The following is a 16837-nucleotide window of genomic DNA, read 5'->3' as shown; positions in this document are numbered from 1 at the left end:
TATTTGTTATCAACATCACACTCTTCTACCTTCAGTGCCTTCACAGTCTGTGCACAATACCTCCATTACTGTTTTCCCTTCAAAACTGTCAAAATTCACAAAACAAAAATTAAAAATTGCCTTGGCTGTTCCTCCACATTTACTTTTCCCAATGACCTCTAGATTTAGAGGTCTTTTTTTTTTTTTTAAACCTTTTTATGTTTATTCATTTTTGAAAGACAGAGGGAGACAGAGCACAAGCAGGGGAGGGGTGGAGAGAGAGGGGGACACAGACTCTGAAGAAGGCTCCAGGCTCCAAGCTGTCAGCACAGAGCCCGGTACAGGGCTTGACCTCACGAATGGCAAGCTCATGACCTGAGCCGAAGTCAGATGCTCAACCAACTGAGCCACCCAGGTGCCCCTAGATTTAGAGGTCTTATAAAAGACCTTGCCTTGTAAAATGTCTTGTAAAAGAACACATTTCTTATAAACTGCCCTGAACTTATAAATTAATTTGGGGATAACTGGCCTCTTTGCAATACATTTTTACTTAGCAATTTACATACTACTGTGCTGTTTTAAATTTTACAAGTGTGTATTTTAAAACAATAAAAAGTAGAACTGTTTAGCAGTTATATTAAAATAAGCTTATTAAAATACTAATACCAGATGCAAACCAGAAAGTATCTTATAATATCTCGGACAAGAAAATACTAGTAAAAATACCAGTAAAACTGATGTGTCCCAGTTCCAATATAAAGACCAGTTTTGTAGGGAACATCTGCTTCCAGGAAGATAAGAGCAGATGTAGTTTTCCCTATTTTTCTTGGAAAGTACAACTATAAATCCTGGGCATTATAAATAAAACAAATATAAGAAGAAAAAAGGCAGCAGACAGGCTAGGGACCTTGCAACCCAAAGAACAATACAAAATGAGCTCTCGGGGTTTTCTTTTTGCCTTTATCTCAAATTGGGAGTTGAAAAAGTCAGCAACCCAGAAATCCTAACAGGTGCAGACATAAAGAGTTCCAACACAAACCTTCTCATTCCAGCCAAAGGACCAAGAAAAGGACAGCCTAGAAAGACAGAAAACTTTTAGACAATAACCAATCTACTCCAGCCAAACATGACAGGGGAAAACCAAAAACACAAAACAGTGCCCCACTCACATCCATACCAGCAAAGGCTAAGTAGGAAACCAGGCTGTGATATAGAGACTAACACCTCTCAAGAGTGGTGTCAGAGAAGGCAAAGTTAGAAAGGCCTGGACTTCCACCCTTACCCAGGGGTAAGAAGGCACTCCCCCTGGGATGTGCCAGTGAAGAGTCAGGATTTTCACCATGGCCCAGCAATACTAACACCACACATTCCTAAACCCCTTACTCTGTGGTGTCAGCCAAACTCTCACTTGCACTCAGCAGTAACAAAGAGTACCCAACCTTCCCCTGATGGGTTAATGTCATAGAAATCCAGATAAAACAGGATTACATAAAGTCCAGAGTTTCAAAACATAATACATACAAAAAATTATGAATCGGGGCACCTGAGTGGCTCAGTTGGTTAAGTGTGTGACTCTTGATTTTGGCCTAGGTCATGATCTCACACTTGTGAGATCCAGCCTTGAGTTGGCTCCAAGTTGGGCATGGAGCCTGTTTGAGATTCTCCCTCTCTCCCTCCCTCTCCCCTTCCTCCACTCCTCCCATTTGCACAGGCACACGCTCTCTCTTAAAAAGAAAAGTATGAATCAATCAAATATCACTCATTATACCAAGAACCAGGGGGATGTGAAACTGAATGAAAAAGGACAATCAATAGATGCTAACACCACAATGACAAAGGTATGAGAATTATTTTAAGGTATCCATCATAAGAACACTTCAATTAACATATGCAAATAAACTGAACAGACATCGTATCAAAATTTGTGGGATAAAGCTGAAGCAGGGCTGAGAAACTTTTAGCACTAAATGCATATAATGGAAAAAATGAACAAGTCCCAAATCACTAATCTAAACTCTCACCTCAAAAACACAGAATAATAAGAGCAAAATTAACCCAAGGAAACAGAATGGGGAAATAAAAGTAAAAGCAGAAATTAATGAAACTGAAAAGAAAACTAGAGGGAAAAAAAAATCAGTGAAACAAAGAGCTATTTTCTCCACCAGTTTTATTGAGATTTAATTGACATACATCATTGTACATCAAGTTTAAGGTGTGTAGCACAATGGATGGACTTGTACTGTGAAATGCTTACTACAATAAGTTTTAACATCCATCATCACATACAGTTGCAAAAAAAATATTTTTTCTCCATAGGATGAGAACTCTTAGGATTTACTCTTAATAACTTTGATTTATATAACACAGCAAGGTTAATTACAGTCACCATGTTGTACATTATATCCCTAGTACTTATTTACCTTGTAACTGGAAGTTTGTACCTTTTGATCTCCTTACAATGCCCCTTCCCACATTCCCACCTGTGGTAACCACGCCCCGATTGATCTCTTTTTGCTGAATCTGGGTTTGTTTGTTAACATATAAATAAGATCATATAGTATTTGTCTTTCTCTGACTTATCTCACTTAGCATAAAGCCCTCCAGGTCCATCCATGTTACAAGAGGCAGCATTTCCTCATTTTTTATGGATGAATAATATTCCATTGTGTATATATAAAACAATTTGTTTATCCATTCATCTGATGATAAACACTTAGGTAGTTTCCTTGTCTTGGTGATTGTAAATAATGCTGATATTATTAACATGGGGGTGCAGACAGCTTTTCAAGTTGGCATTTTCTTTTCCTTTGGATATATTCCAGAAGGGGAACTGCTGTGTCATATGGCAGTTTTATTTTTTAAGTTTTAAATCTATTTTAATTCCAATTTTAATTTTCTTTCTTTCAAAAAAAATTTTTAACGTTTATTTTTGAGAAAAAGAAAGTGCGTGCAGGAGAGGGGCAGAGAGAGAGGGAGACACAGAATCTGAAGCAGACTCCAGGCTCTGAGCTGTCAGGACAAAGCCCGATGAGGGACTTGAACTCATGAGTGGTGAGATCATGACCTGAGCTGAAGTCAGATGCTTAACCAACTGAGCCACCCAGGCACCCCTCCAATTTTAATTATTTAATTTATTTTTAATTCCATAGTAACTGTACCAGATTATAATCCCACCAATAGGACACAAGGGTTCCCTTTCCTCCACATCCTCTCCATCATTTCTCTTTTTGATGATGGCCATTCTAACAAGTGTAAGGTGATATCTCATTGTGGTTTTGAGTTGCATATTCCTAATGATTAGTAATGTTGAGCATCAAAGAGCTGCTTCCTTGAAAATATGAATTCAAATGATAAACTTCTACCAAGAATGACAAAGGAAAAAAGGGAAAACACAAATTTTCAATATGAGGATTACCACTGGTATTGAAAGGACAATTAAGATAGTAAGGGCAAACAATGAAAAACCCTGGACACATAAATTTGACACTTAGAAAAAATGGACTATAGTTCCTCAAGAAAAACACAAACCACTGCAAACTCACCAAATATATGAATATACAGAAAATATACAGAAAACCAAATATATGAATATACAGAAAATATATAGAAAACCTAAACAGCCCTGTAACAATTAATAAAATTGAATATGCAATTTTTTAACTCCCAAAAAAGAACTTTCCAGATCCAGATAGTTTCTGCCAAATAATTCTACCAAGCATTTAAAGAAGAGTTTTAAAAATTCTACACCTCTTCCAGAAAATAGGGGAACAAACCTCAATTCATTTTATGAAGTCAGTGCTACTCTGATTTCAAAACAAGACACACATGTGCATGCGCGCACGCGCGCACACACACACTATAGACCAACAGTCCTCCTGAATACAGATGTAAATACCCTTAACAAAATTAAGCAAACAGAATTCAGCTATATATATACGTAAAGAATTAACAACCACAAACAAGTGGGATCTATTGTAGGGATGCACAGCTTGTTCAAGATTTGAAAACTGATCAACATAATGCACCATATTAACAGGCTAAGGAAAATAAATCACATGATCAAATTGATGCAAAAAAGGCTTTTGACAAATTTCACCAACATTTTATTTTAGTATCTCTCAAAAACCAGGAACAGAGAGGAAGTTCCTCAACTGGATACAGAATCTAAAAATAAAACTACAGCTAACACTATATGTAATGGTGAAAACACTGCTTACCCACTAAGGAAAAAGACAAGGATGTCCACTCATCATTCTTATTCAACACTGTGCCTGACATGCCAGCAAGTTCAATAAGGTAAGAAAAAGAAAAAACCACAGAGGTCAAAGATGAAAAAATAAAACCATACCCATTTGCAGATGACATGACTGTCTACACAGAAAATCCCAAGGAAACCTACCAAAAAAACTCCTACAGCTAATAAGTATGTTCAGCAAGGTCACACAAAACAAGATAAATACTTTTTTTAAAGCTTATTTATTTTTGGAAAAGAGAAAGAGTGCACACGCAAGTGGGGTAGGGTCAGAGAAATAGAGAATCCCAAGCAGGCTCTACACAGATAGTAAAGAAAGGGGAAGATATGCCATGTTTATAGATTGGAAGACTCAGAGTAATAAAGGTCAATTCTCCCTACACTGATATACAAGATTAAAGAACCCTTATCAAAATCCCATCAAAATAATTTTTATTGATATAGACAAGAATATTTTAAAGTCTATACAGAAGAACAAAGGAACTAGAATAGCTATAATAATTTTGAAAAATATAGAAGAAATAAGTTTACTCAATTTCAAGATTTATTACATAGTTATAATAAAGACTATGTGTGATATTTATTGGTACAGGAAAAGACACACGGATCAATAGAATAGAGAACCCAGAAAAAGATGCATACAAATAAGCCCAAGTCAATTTTAACAAAGATGCAGAAGTAATTCAATGAAAGAAAGACAGCCTTTGAACAAACTGTACTGGAGATTCTAAACATCCACATACAAAAACTGAACCTTGACCTAAATTTCACCCCTTCCACAAAAATCGACTGAAAAGGCATCATGGACTTAAATGTAAAACTATATAAACATTTTAGAACAAAATGTAGAAGAAATCTTCAAAATACAGGGCCAAGCAAAGCTCTTAAACTTGATATCAAAAGCAAAATTCAGGGGCGTCTGGATGGCTCAGCTGGTTAAGCATCTGACTTGGTTTCAGTTCTGGTCATGATCTCATGGTTCGTGGGTTCAAGACCCACATGGGGCTCTGTGGTGACAGGGTGGAGCCTGCTTGAGATTTTCTGTCTCCCTCTCTCTGCCCCTTCCCTGCTGAGAAAAGGTCTAGGATGGATGATGATGCCAGTTGCAAAACAATGTGAAAATACACAGTGCCACTGAACTGCACATTTAAAAAATGGTTAAAATGGTAAGTGTATATTATATATAACCAAGAAAAAACATTAAAACATTAAATTTATGTTACATATACTTTACCACAATAAAGAAATGTGCACGTGTGTGCACACACACAGAGTCATGCACTCAAGGGTCCAGATACAACAAAATTAGTAGTGTGCGCTGCTTTGATAAGCAGTCAGGAATGTGATACACTTTTCAGCTGTGAATGTCATGTGAAAGATACAATGAATTTTAGTAGAATGGTCCCTCTACCTTTATTAATATTTAGGCACTAACCATTTTCACCCACACCTGCTTTTTACACTGACGTCAACACAGTCAAAAGGGGGAAAATATCTTAGAAGTATTACAAAAATAATTTTTACCTTGTGGACTCATACATTCCCTAAAAGGGTCTTGGTGATTCACTGACCACACTTTAAGAACCACTACCCTAAGAACTGATAAATATGGGAAAAGCAGAACAGTATGACAGACTGAAAATGGTGGAAATTTTCCAAGTTTTTCTCATTAAGGGAAATATTCATAACTGGAATTCATTATTTGTCTTAAAATGTTGGAAGTTCCTAAATCAGGCACTATCTTTAAAAGAAACTGTTTAAAAGCAAAACATTAATACTCCTTCCAAGCTCTAAAAATCTCAGATTCTACACTTTCCAACATTCATTAACTCATCACGTTATTTTACTTCATGCTAGATTCTGAGGCAACGAAGAAATAGGCTCAGTCCTCTAGCAATAGGAAACCCAACACAGAACCATTAAAATACAGTACAATAAGTAGTATAAGAATAGCAGTAGCAAGTACTTGATGTCAGAGTTGGGAGACCCAACAAATTTGAAGAGAAGGCCACTGAAATGGGAGTGTGGAGAGCAGAAAGAAAAAGAATGAAGAAAAATGAACAGAACCTTAGGGTTCTGTGGCACACCATCAATACAAACACACACATTACAAGAATCCCAGAAGGGAGGAGGGTGCATAAAGAATATCTGAAGAAACAATGGCCAAAAATGTCCCCAAATCTAGGAAAGACATGAATCTACAAATCCAAGGATTTCAATGAACTCGAAGTAGGATAAACTCAAAGAGACCCACACTGAGACACAGAATCAAACTTTAGGGCAAAGAATTATGAAAACAGCAAGAAATGACTCACTTTCACGCACAAAAGAGACTCAATAAGACTGAGTAACAAGAACAGCCAACTTATCAGAAACTATGGAGGCCAAAAGATGCCAAAAAATACTGAAAGATATCTGGCAAAACTATCTTTCAATACAAAGGAGAAAATAAGACATATTAACCTAAACAAAAGCTGAGGGATTTTGTCACTAGCAGATCTGTCCTACAAGAAATGGTAAAGAAACTCCGGCAGCCTGAAATGAAAGGATGTTAGATAGTAACTAGAAGACATATAAATAAAGATCATCAGTAAAGGTAACTATATAATTAAATATAAAAGCCAGTATTAATTGATGTTTTAATCTGTAACCCTCTTTTTGTTTCCTGTATGACTTAAAAGACAAATATATAGAACAGCAATTTTAAGTCTTTTAATGGGCACACAACTTACAAAGATGTAACTTGTGACAGTAATAACAAAGGGGGGGGGAGACAGCTCTATAGGAACAGTTTTTGTATGCTACTGAAGAAAAGTTAGTATCAATTCAAACTAGATCATTATAAATTTAGGATGTTAACTGGAATTTTTATTCCCAAAAAAGCATTAGGGACTATAAATGGACAGTTAACTCTTCCTGGGGACTAGGGGAAGCTGCAGAGAGGAGTAGGTAGACACCAGAGCTTAGAGGCTAAGAGACAGAGTAGAAATAGAAACAGAGTATATAAAACCACAGAGACACATAAAAGTGCAAGGTGTTTATATGACTTTTTTTTTTTTTAGGAAATTACATAACAAAATTAACCACATTAAAGTATCTAATTCAGCAGCAGTTAGTGCATTCATAAAGTTCCACAACCATCACCTATACAGTATTTAGTTCCAAAACATTTTTGTCATGCCCCCAGATGACCTCATACCCATTAAAGTCGTCCATTTTCCATTCCTCCCCTTCTCCCAGCTCCTGACAACCACTCTCTATCTCTGTGGATTTATCTCTTCTGAATATTTCATATGAATACAATCATAAAATGTTACCTTTTGTCTCTGGTTTCTTTCACTTCACATGTTTTTGAGGTTCATTCACAATGTGGCAGAATTAGCCCTTCATTCCTTCTTATTTACTGGCTGAATACTATCCTACTGCATGAATTCCACTGCACCATATAAATTCATTCATCCATTGATGGACATTCAGGTTGTTCGACCTTTTGGTACTCTGAATAGCACTGCTATAAGCAGTCTTGTAAAATATATGTTTGAATCCTTGAATATTTCAACTCTTTGAACATATACCTACAAGTGGAATTACTGGGTCATATGGTAATTCTATGCTAACACTGGTAAGGAGGACAAGCAGATGGCTGAAGAGACTAAACACAAGGAAATTAGATGGGAGGCTATTGCAAGGGTGTTAGTGAAAGATGAGGACTTGGGCAGTAGAGATAGTGCTAAAATAGCAACAAAATAGCTCAAGGTGAGGCACATATGGAAAGGGGCCAAGCCAAACTTAAAGTTCTGAGCTTAGGCAACTGGTGGACAGTAATGTCTTTCACTGGAACAGGAAAGCCACCCCCTCCCCCAAAAACAAAACAAAACAAAACAAAACCAAAAAAACAGTGGGATGAGAGAGTGGGGAAAGATGACATAAAGGGTTGTTTTGTGCAAGGTGAGTTTGTAGTGCTCAAGAAATACCATTCAGTAACATTGAAACAGGGGCTAAAAAAAAGGATCACTAAATGTGATCAGCATATTGACATTTCTACCATCACTTAACATCTAAAGCACCAAATTATAAACACATAAAATGAAATTATTTTTAGTCATGAAGAGTTTTCTATGTGCTATATGTCAGTTATAGCATATCAACTGCTTTTTAAAAATTCTCAAACAGGGACTTATTTGGATTAAATCCACAATTAATATAGTTGATTTACTAACGAAATCGTAGTAAATCCGGATAAAGCTGCTACGTTATAAGGGTTCTCCAGAGAAACATAACCAATAAAATATGTGTGTGTATACATATAAAGAGATTATAATATTAAAAGGAAGTAGCTTATAAGATTATAGACGCTGACAAGTCCCAAGATCTGCAGCTAGGTCCCGTGGGTCCCGTCTGCAAGCAGCTCCAGACCCAGGAAGAGTCCATGTTTCAGTGTGAGTCCAAAGGCAAGAAAGAACAGTCAGGCAGGAAGAGTTCCCTCTTACTTACAGGAAGGTCACCCTTTTTTAATTCAGGCCTCCAACTGACAGAGGTCAACTCACATTAAAGGAGGGCAATCTGCTTTACTCAGTCTATACATTCAAATGTTAAATTTCCAGAAATTACTTCACAAACATACTGTATGACCCAATACCTAGCTGCCTCGTGGCCCAGTCGGCATGACACATAAAATTAACCATCATTAAGTGCTGTTAAAGATAATAATTCATGATACTCTGCTAAGAAAACTGAATTTTCTGATAAGCAAAAATATGGTCCTTGACTACCCAAATAAATTTCAGTTATTTTAAAAAGTAATATATGAAACAGAATACAGTACACAGTACGATTTGTACAAATACTAGTGAAACAAACACTGTTGAGTAGATGAGGATTTTAAGCCACGCTCTTGAAGCAGATTGATGTTCCCTGAGCTAGACCAAAGCATGCCATCACAAAAATCAACTAAGGCAAGCCATTTTCTCACTTTGCAAAAAATATTTTTTCAGTTTTAAGTCTTTCTGTGTAATGTGGCTTAATCCTTTGACACATCCTTCTGTTAGTCTGTACTAGAATTAAACAAGATACATTTAGCACAAAATTATTCTAAAGTTAAGGGTGCACTGCACAATAGTCTTTACAAACCTTTATAAATATCAAGAACTGATACATAAACAAGCTTGAGAACCACTTATTTAAAGAATTATAATAAATACATTTAGAGTAAGACAGCATGATTCTCAGCCTAAAATGATTTACCATTAAAAAGATGTGAATTCTCTTTAAGCTAATATATAAACTGAAAAGGTCATGATCTCACAGTTTGTGAGTTCAAGCCCCGCACCAGGCTCTGTGCTGACTTGTAGTCTGGAGCCTGCTTCAGATTGTCTCTCTCTCTCTCTGCCCTTCCTCCACTCATGCTCGCTCTCTCTCTCTCTCTCTCTCTCTCTCAAAAATAAATAAACATTAAAAAAAATGGTACAATACACTAAGGCCTAACCATTTCTATCATGGTCTCTCTCTCTTTTTTTTTTTTAATGAAATTACTTTAAAAAAAAAATTTTTAACATTTATTCATATTTTGAGAGACAGAGCATGGGGGGGAGGGGGGGCGGGTAGGGGCAGAGAGAGAGGGAGACAGAATCCAAAGAAGGCTCCAGGCTCTGAACTGACAGCACAGAGCCCGACCGCAGGGCTCGAACTCACGGACCGTGAGATCATGACCTGAGCCGAAGTCGGATGCTTAACTGACTGAGCCAACCAGGGGGCCCCTCTATTATGGTGTCTAAGTCAGCTGAAACCATTAAGAAAAACACTAGAATATTTAGTAACAAAAATTAATATATAAATATTAATATTAAAAACAGACCCATCCTGTATGTTCATCAATAAAGAAACAGTTATAAATTTTGGTGCGTCCAAAAAACAGAATACAGGGGCGCCTGGGTGGCGCAGTCGGTTAAGCGTCCGACTTCAGCCAGGTCACGATCTCGCGGTCCGTGAGTTCGAGCCCCGCGTCAGGCTCTGGGCTGATGGCTCAGAGCCTGGAGCCTGTTTCCGATTCTGTGTCTCCCTCTCTCTCTGGCCCTCCCCCATTCATGCTATGTCTCTCTCTGTCCCAAAAATAAAAAAATAAAAACGTTGAAAAAAAAAAATAAAAAAAAAAAAAAAACAAAAAAAAACAAAAAACAGAATACAATGCAGTAATTTTTTTTAATGAAGCAACACCATTTTTATCAATATGCAACAATCTGAAAGATATATTAAAAGGAAGAAAAGCAAAGCAAAGCAAAGTCTACATGTTGGTCTATGTAATACTCTACCATTTGTCTAAACAAGAAAGAAAAAAATTATATATATGACTGTATATACATAGAAAATTCTGGAAAAATATATAAACTGTTAAATTGATTCTAGGTGGGGAAAATCTGTGGGTAAAGAAGAGAAGAATAATCGGAAGGAGTCTTACCCCTCTTTATAACCTTTTTTGGCTTTTGAATTTTACATTATGTGCATGTTGTTACTAAGATATATCTGTGTATTTTTTAATACACCTGGAAAGTCCAAGCATCTAATGTAAGCACAGTAAAATTTTTACTTAATTTCTCAGTTATTAAAGAAGGGACTAAGGAAAAATTATAAAAAGAAGAGATTCTAGGTACCTGAGAGCAGCCAAGAGTTATGCTACAGAACCAAAAATGACCAAATGACCTAGAAGACAGCAAGGTAACTAAATAATTCATTATAATCCTCCTAACGCATTTTATAAACATAAAAATTTCAAATATATTATGGGCACATGGGTGGCTCAGTCCGTTAAGTGTCCAACTCTTGACTGCAGCTCAGGTCATGATCTCACAATTTGTGAGATCAAGCCCCGAGTCCAGCTCCATACTGAGCATGGAGCCTGCTTGAGATTCTCTCTCTCTCAAAATAAATAAACATTAAAAAATATGTATCTTAGGGGTGCTTGGGTGGCTCAGTCGGTTAAGTGTCCAACTTCAGCTCAGGTCACAATCTCATGGTTTGTGACTTCTAGCCCCATGTCAGGCTCTGTGCTGACAGCTCAAAGCCTGGAGCCCACTTCAGATTCTGTGTCTCCCTCTGTTTGCCCCTCCACTGCTTGCACTTACTCTCTCACATTGTCTCAAAAATAAATAAACATTAAAAAAAAAAAAAAAGAGAGAGATACAAAGATTTGCAAAAATGTAAATCACTCCAATCCTTAATATTTTTAGGAAATCGTTATCTTTTACTTAATGTTATTTTATTAACATGAAATCAATTTGGGGCATCTGGGTGGCTCAGTCGGTTAGGTGTCCAACTTCAGCTCAGGTCATGATCTCACAGTTCATAAGTTCGAGCCCAGCCTGTGTCAGGCTCTGTGCTGACATCTCAGAGCCTGGAGCCTGCTTGGTATTCTCTGTGTGTGTGTCTCTCTCTGCCCTTCCCTTCCCCCCTTTCAAAAATAAAAAAACATTTTAAAAAAATGTAAAAATGGGCAAGAATCTGAACAAACATTTCTCCAAAGTCAACATACAAATAGCCTTAAGCACATGTCAATGTGCTCAATATCCTTAGCCATCAGGAAAATACATATGAAAACCACAATCATACTTTACAACCCAATAGGATGGCTACAAAAAAGACAGGCAATACAAGTGCTGACAAAGGTGTAGAAAAATTGGATCCTCATACACTGCTGGTAGGAGTATATGAAGCAGTCACTGTGGAAAAGTCTGGCAGTTCCTCAGAAGGTTAAACATAGAGTTTCTGTATGACCTAGCAATTCCACCCATAGGTATATATTCAAAAAAATGAAAAAACATTCACATAAAAACCTGTATGCAAATGTTCATAGCAATATTACTCATAATAGCAAAAAGCATAAATAACCAAATGTCTTATCAACTGATGAATGGATAAATCCATATAATGGATTATTATTTGGCCATGAAAAGGAATGAAAAATGCTACAACACAGATGAGCCTGGAAAACATTATACTAATCAAAGGAAATCAAGCACAAAGGATGACATGTTGTATACTTCCACTACGTGAAATGCTAAGAATAGGCAAATCTATAGACAACATAAACTAATGGATGCCTAAGGCTAGGGAAAGTGGAGGGGTTTGGGGGATAATGGCTAAAAGGCATAGAGTTTCTTTCTGGGTGATGAAAATGTTTTAAAATTGGCTATGGTGGTGGTCTCACAACTTTACGATACACTAAAAACCATTGAACTATACACTTTAAATGAGTGATTGTATGATATGTTAATTATATCTCAATAAAGCAGTTAGAAAACAACAAAATCCTTACGTTTTTTGGTTACACTCTATCACATTTCTCAGGGAAAATATGGCTACTTTATAGTCTTCATAAAGGCCTTGGGATATATACCTGCAAACAGAAATTCTTTTTTTGTCCCCACCCCAGAAATTCTTTAAAAGAGGCAAAAATAAGGAAGGTAGAACAAAAAAGGAAATCTTCATAACTGGATAATTACCATGTGTGACATTACCATTTTACCTGATTCTTATATTTTGAACAGTAATTTTTCCTACCCATGTCACATTTGTCTTCTTTAATCACTTCAAGAAACTAAAGAATGCCAAGCTTAATACAAAATGTTCTACTGATGTTACTTATTGATTTCTTTATTTCAAATTTGACCAATTCCTTTTATAAATATTTATTTTATAGAGATTATGTGAGGATTCACAATATCACAGTAAGATGGCTAAAACAATGCTGATATTCAGTTAACCATTCGCCTTATCATTATGCTACAGGCCATGGAGGATCCTAAAGCTGATGAGGAGGGATGCTGCGGTGGCTCAGTCAGTTAAGAGTCCAACTTCGGCTCAGATCATGATTCCTCACTTCATCAGTTCGACCCCCACGTCAGGCTCTGTGCTAACAGCTCAGAGCCTGGAGACTATTTTGAAATCTGTGTGTCCCTCTCTCTCTCTCTCTCTCTGCCCCTCCCCAACTTGCGCGCATGCGTGCGCACACAAACTCTCTCTCTCTCTCCTCTCAAAAATAAACACTAAAAAAAATAAAGTTGATGAGCAAAACACTGCAAAGGTGGGGGAACACAAAGGCTCTACCCTACAAAGGTACAGTCATGTCAAGGAAAGGAAACTTCTGGCAGATAATGCAAAACCAAACAAAACTGCAGCAGCAGCAGCATGATCATCATCACCATTACCACCATTACCATCATCACCATCATCACCCAACACCACTCTCCTCCTACAGTATCTATTCAATTTTTTTCTAATTATAAATCATTTAAACATATGGAAATAACCCCAAGCCCAGTTAATAGCACATCTTATCACTTTCCCACAGGTATCAAATGATTTTAAAAAAATACAAAATGTAAGATACCACAGATCCATTTTCACTTCCTCTCTCCCTTATGGTAAGCACTATCTTGCAACGTGATGTTAATCATCACTATGCATGTTTTTCTAACTGTAACTACAGGTATCTGTGAACGAAGCAGAGTATTGTTCAAACTGTTTTCAAACTTTACCAGATGGCATACTGGTCTGCACCTTGCTTTCTTAGCTCAACATTTTGCTTGTTTGTTGTTTTTTTAATTCAGTGATGTTGTTTCATGGAGCTCTAGTCTGTTCAGGAAAACTGCTGGTCGGTATTATATTCCATGAATGTTTCAATATATTAGCCCACAGCTGTTTCTAATTTTGTTACTAAGAAGCTACAATAAACGTAACTCCTTGAGGACATGTATTAGTTTCTAAGACACATTCCTAGAAGAACTGCTAGGTCAAAGGATATATACCTTCAACTTCATTAGGAAGTCATGGAGTTTATCTCCTTTTTACACTTCAACCAGTAGTGTAGGAGAGTTCCTGTTTCTCCCCATCTTCACCAATTCTTTTTTTTTTTTTCATCTTCACCAATTCTTGCAAACTGAAGGGTATAAAGTGGTACCTCATTGGTTTATTCTTTCCTTATCAGTAAGATTAAGTATCATTCATTGGCCTTTCAGGTTTCTGCTCATGGGACACCTTTAATAGTACTGCCATTTTTCTATTGCTTTGTGGTAGTTCTTAAGATAGTCTGGGTACCAATCCTTTACTGATTATGTGTTTCTAATACTCTTCCCTAACCCCCCAAAAAGTATAAGCCTTTTGCTTATTTCAAAATCTAGTAAAGTATAGGAGCAAAGACAACTACTTCCTTCTCAGAGTTCAGCTATTTTCCAGACCTTTATATCTTATGTTTCTCAAACCTTTCTGGTCACTCACAGATGATGAATTCCTCCCTGAGCACCAATACAGAGACACATATATGAACTGAAAAACCTCACTCCAAGGTCCATTTCTCTTAAGAGATTAACCACAAGCAAATACACAAGGACAGTTTGTTTCCATTCCCTATAGCCAATGCCACATTTTAGCTCCCATGTTAATACATCACATCATACAGCTTTCATATAGGTCAGTAAACAAGCATCCATTTTGATTAATAATGGCTGTTAAAACCCCTAATTAATAAATAACCAGCATATCGATACATGAGAATGAAGCATTAACGAGAAGCGCACATTCTTTCTACGCAATGAATTAAGAATTACGGTTAAAACCCAGACTTTAAGCAAATGATTTAGTCTCACTGACAATCAGTTCTTACAGATAAAGTCGCTCTGCAGAAGTGAAATGATTCTGAGTATTTTAGCGAGAGCAGACTACTGCTCAAAAAAGTTAACTTCATTTACAGGACTGATGTTTTGCAAAACAAACATGCTGCCCTGAAAGTACATAATCATAGAGCAAGAAAAGACTTTAGGTGACTCAATGTAACTCCCTCATTTTCAGGTAAGGCAACCGCAATCCAGAAATTAATAATAAATTCACCGAATGCTAGTCCTCTAAAATCTACAAATTCAGGGTTCCTTCACTGCATCAGGCATGGATGCAATTTCACATTCCCCAATTCTAAAATTCCGATTCCTCTATTAATTTTTCAAGACTGAGTTGATGCGTTATAGAAATGATGGAATTAACTCCCATCCGCACGCCAATCTTTTCCTTTCCACTTCCCTATTTTCACCCTTACCCTCCATTATAACCCACAGAATGAAAAAGATACCTGACTGCCTGAATTTCTGGCCCTAATTAGAGGCAGAGTCCTGAGTTCCTGGCTACGGCCTCTGTGTTAAATCAGAAGGAGTTGTGTTTTGTTTTGATCCTTCATTCCTTATGCAACAATACCTACTAACCGCAGGTTCTGCGGGAAGCGCAGTGCACGCCGCTCCTCCTAGCCGGCGGACCACCGACGCCAGGAAGCCGGGCACGCTGGGTAGGGCGGTGCCGGGCAGCGGGGAGCTGGGGTCGCTGGGGAAGTGGAGCTCGCGGGGAGGGGGATCCCGGCGGCACCAGGGAACAGGCCGGGTGGCGGGGCGACTCACCTTTACGCAGCTCCCGCTCCCACACGGTGACGATGGGCCGGGAGTGCTTGCGGTGGTGGATGAGCCACAGGGACAAGGTCTGCACGCTCTGCTGCGAGTTGCTCAACTCCGACAGCTTCTTCTCCAGCGCCGCCTCAGAGAAGGCTGACATCCCTCCGACACCGCGTTCACGCCGTCCCACGCGGTGGGGCTGAGGGGAGGAGAGTTTCGCCGCCCGCGCCGCGGCCTCGCCCCCTCACCCCACCCTTCCCCACGCCCTCACCACTGCTGCCGCCACATCCAAGACCGGCCGCAAACCAGCAAGATGGCGTCCGGCCGGCAGTGACGTCACGGCCGACCCACGCCCCGCCCTCGGAAGAGGCGAGGCCAAGCGGCAGGTCCTCTGAGCGGAAGGGCGGGGCCAAAACTGGCGCTAGGGAGGCATGTGGGGGCGTGCCGCTTGGGCCAGGCTGGGGCGGAGTGGGGGTTGCCCAGTCTGGAACCCTCGTGGGTTAAAACTGTCTGCCAAGAAAGGAGTGATTAAAAATATCTACATAGGCGTGTGAATTGGCATAGCCAATTTGGAAGACTATTTGGCGTGATAATTACATTTTAAAATTACAATTTCCCTGTGACCCTGCACTTTCGCTAATTGCCCTCAGTGCTAGGGAAATCGCATGCTTGCCCAAGGAGCTGTATGCTAGTTTCTTGTCAGGCTTACTAACCCTAAAGAGATGGGACATTCACAACAGATAGATGGCTAAAAATTGTAATACTGCATATTACAGAGTACATGCAGCAGTTCAAAAGATTAATAAATCCAGTGGTGAATTGGAGGGTTGTTTTTTTTTTAAGTTCCTGGGGGAAAATACAGTATAACATTTGTTTTTTTAATATAAAAGTGTATATTTTATATGAATTCATAAGTATGTAAATGCAGGGCAAAAAGTCTGGAAGAATATACACTACATTAATAGTGGTGTCAAAGGGAGGATCAGAATCGGAGTCCTTAAGCTATGTTTCTATTGTTTTCATTTTTTTACAAGAATGGTTTCACATATTCCTTGTATAATTAAAAACTAATTTCAGAAATCCCATAATTGGGGCGCCTGGGTGGCTCAGTTGGTTGAGTGCCCAACTGCAGCTCAGGTCATGATCTCAAAGCTTGTGAGATCAAGCCCCTTGTCGGGTTCTG

General features: G+C 38.2%; 1 protein-coding gene across 6 annotated transcripts in view; it reads right to left on the bottom strand.

Annotated features, from left to right (window-relative positions):
- The window catches only part of RPRD1A (regulation of nuclear pre-mRNA domain containing 1A), a 69879-nt gene extending 53899 nt beyond the window's left edge, over positions 1-15980 (bottom strand). For 4 of the 6 annotated variants that reach the window (XR_009250982.1, XR_009250983.1, XM_058692333.1 and 1 more), the window contains exon 1: positions 15664-15979. Coding sequence is in view for 4 of the 6 variants with exons in the window: in XM_058692333.1 (XP_058548316.1) it covers positions 15664-15814 (151 nt within the window). In the remaining 2 variants the exon portion in view is untranslated. Of the gene's footprint in view, positions 1-15663 lie in introns of all 6 variants that reach the window. The other 2 variants (XM_058692336.1, XM_058692335.1) reach the window with 1 other exon arrangement.
- Positions 15981-16837: the final 857 nt, after the last annotated feature.

Source organism: Neofelis nebulosa, chromosome 11 (genome assembly GCF_028018385.1).
Source record: "Neofelis nebulosa isolate mNeoNeb1 chromosome 11, mNeoNeb1.pri, whole genome shotgun sequence".
NCBI lineage: Eukaryota > Metazoa > Chordata > Mammalia > Carnivora > Felidae > Neofelis > Neofelis nebulosa.
Note: the sequence above shows the minus strand (reverse complement) of the source record. Positions and strands in the feature narration are given on the sequence as shown.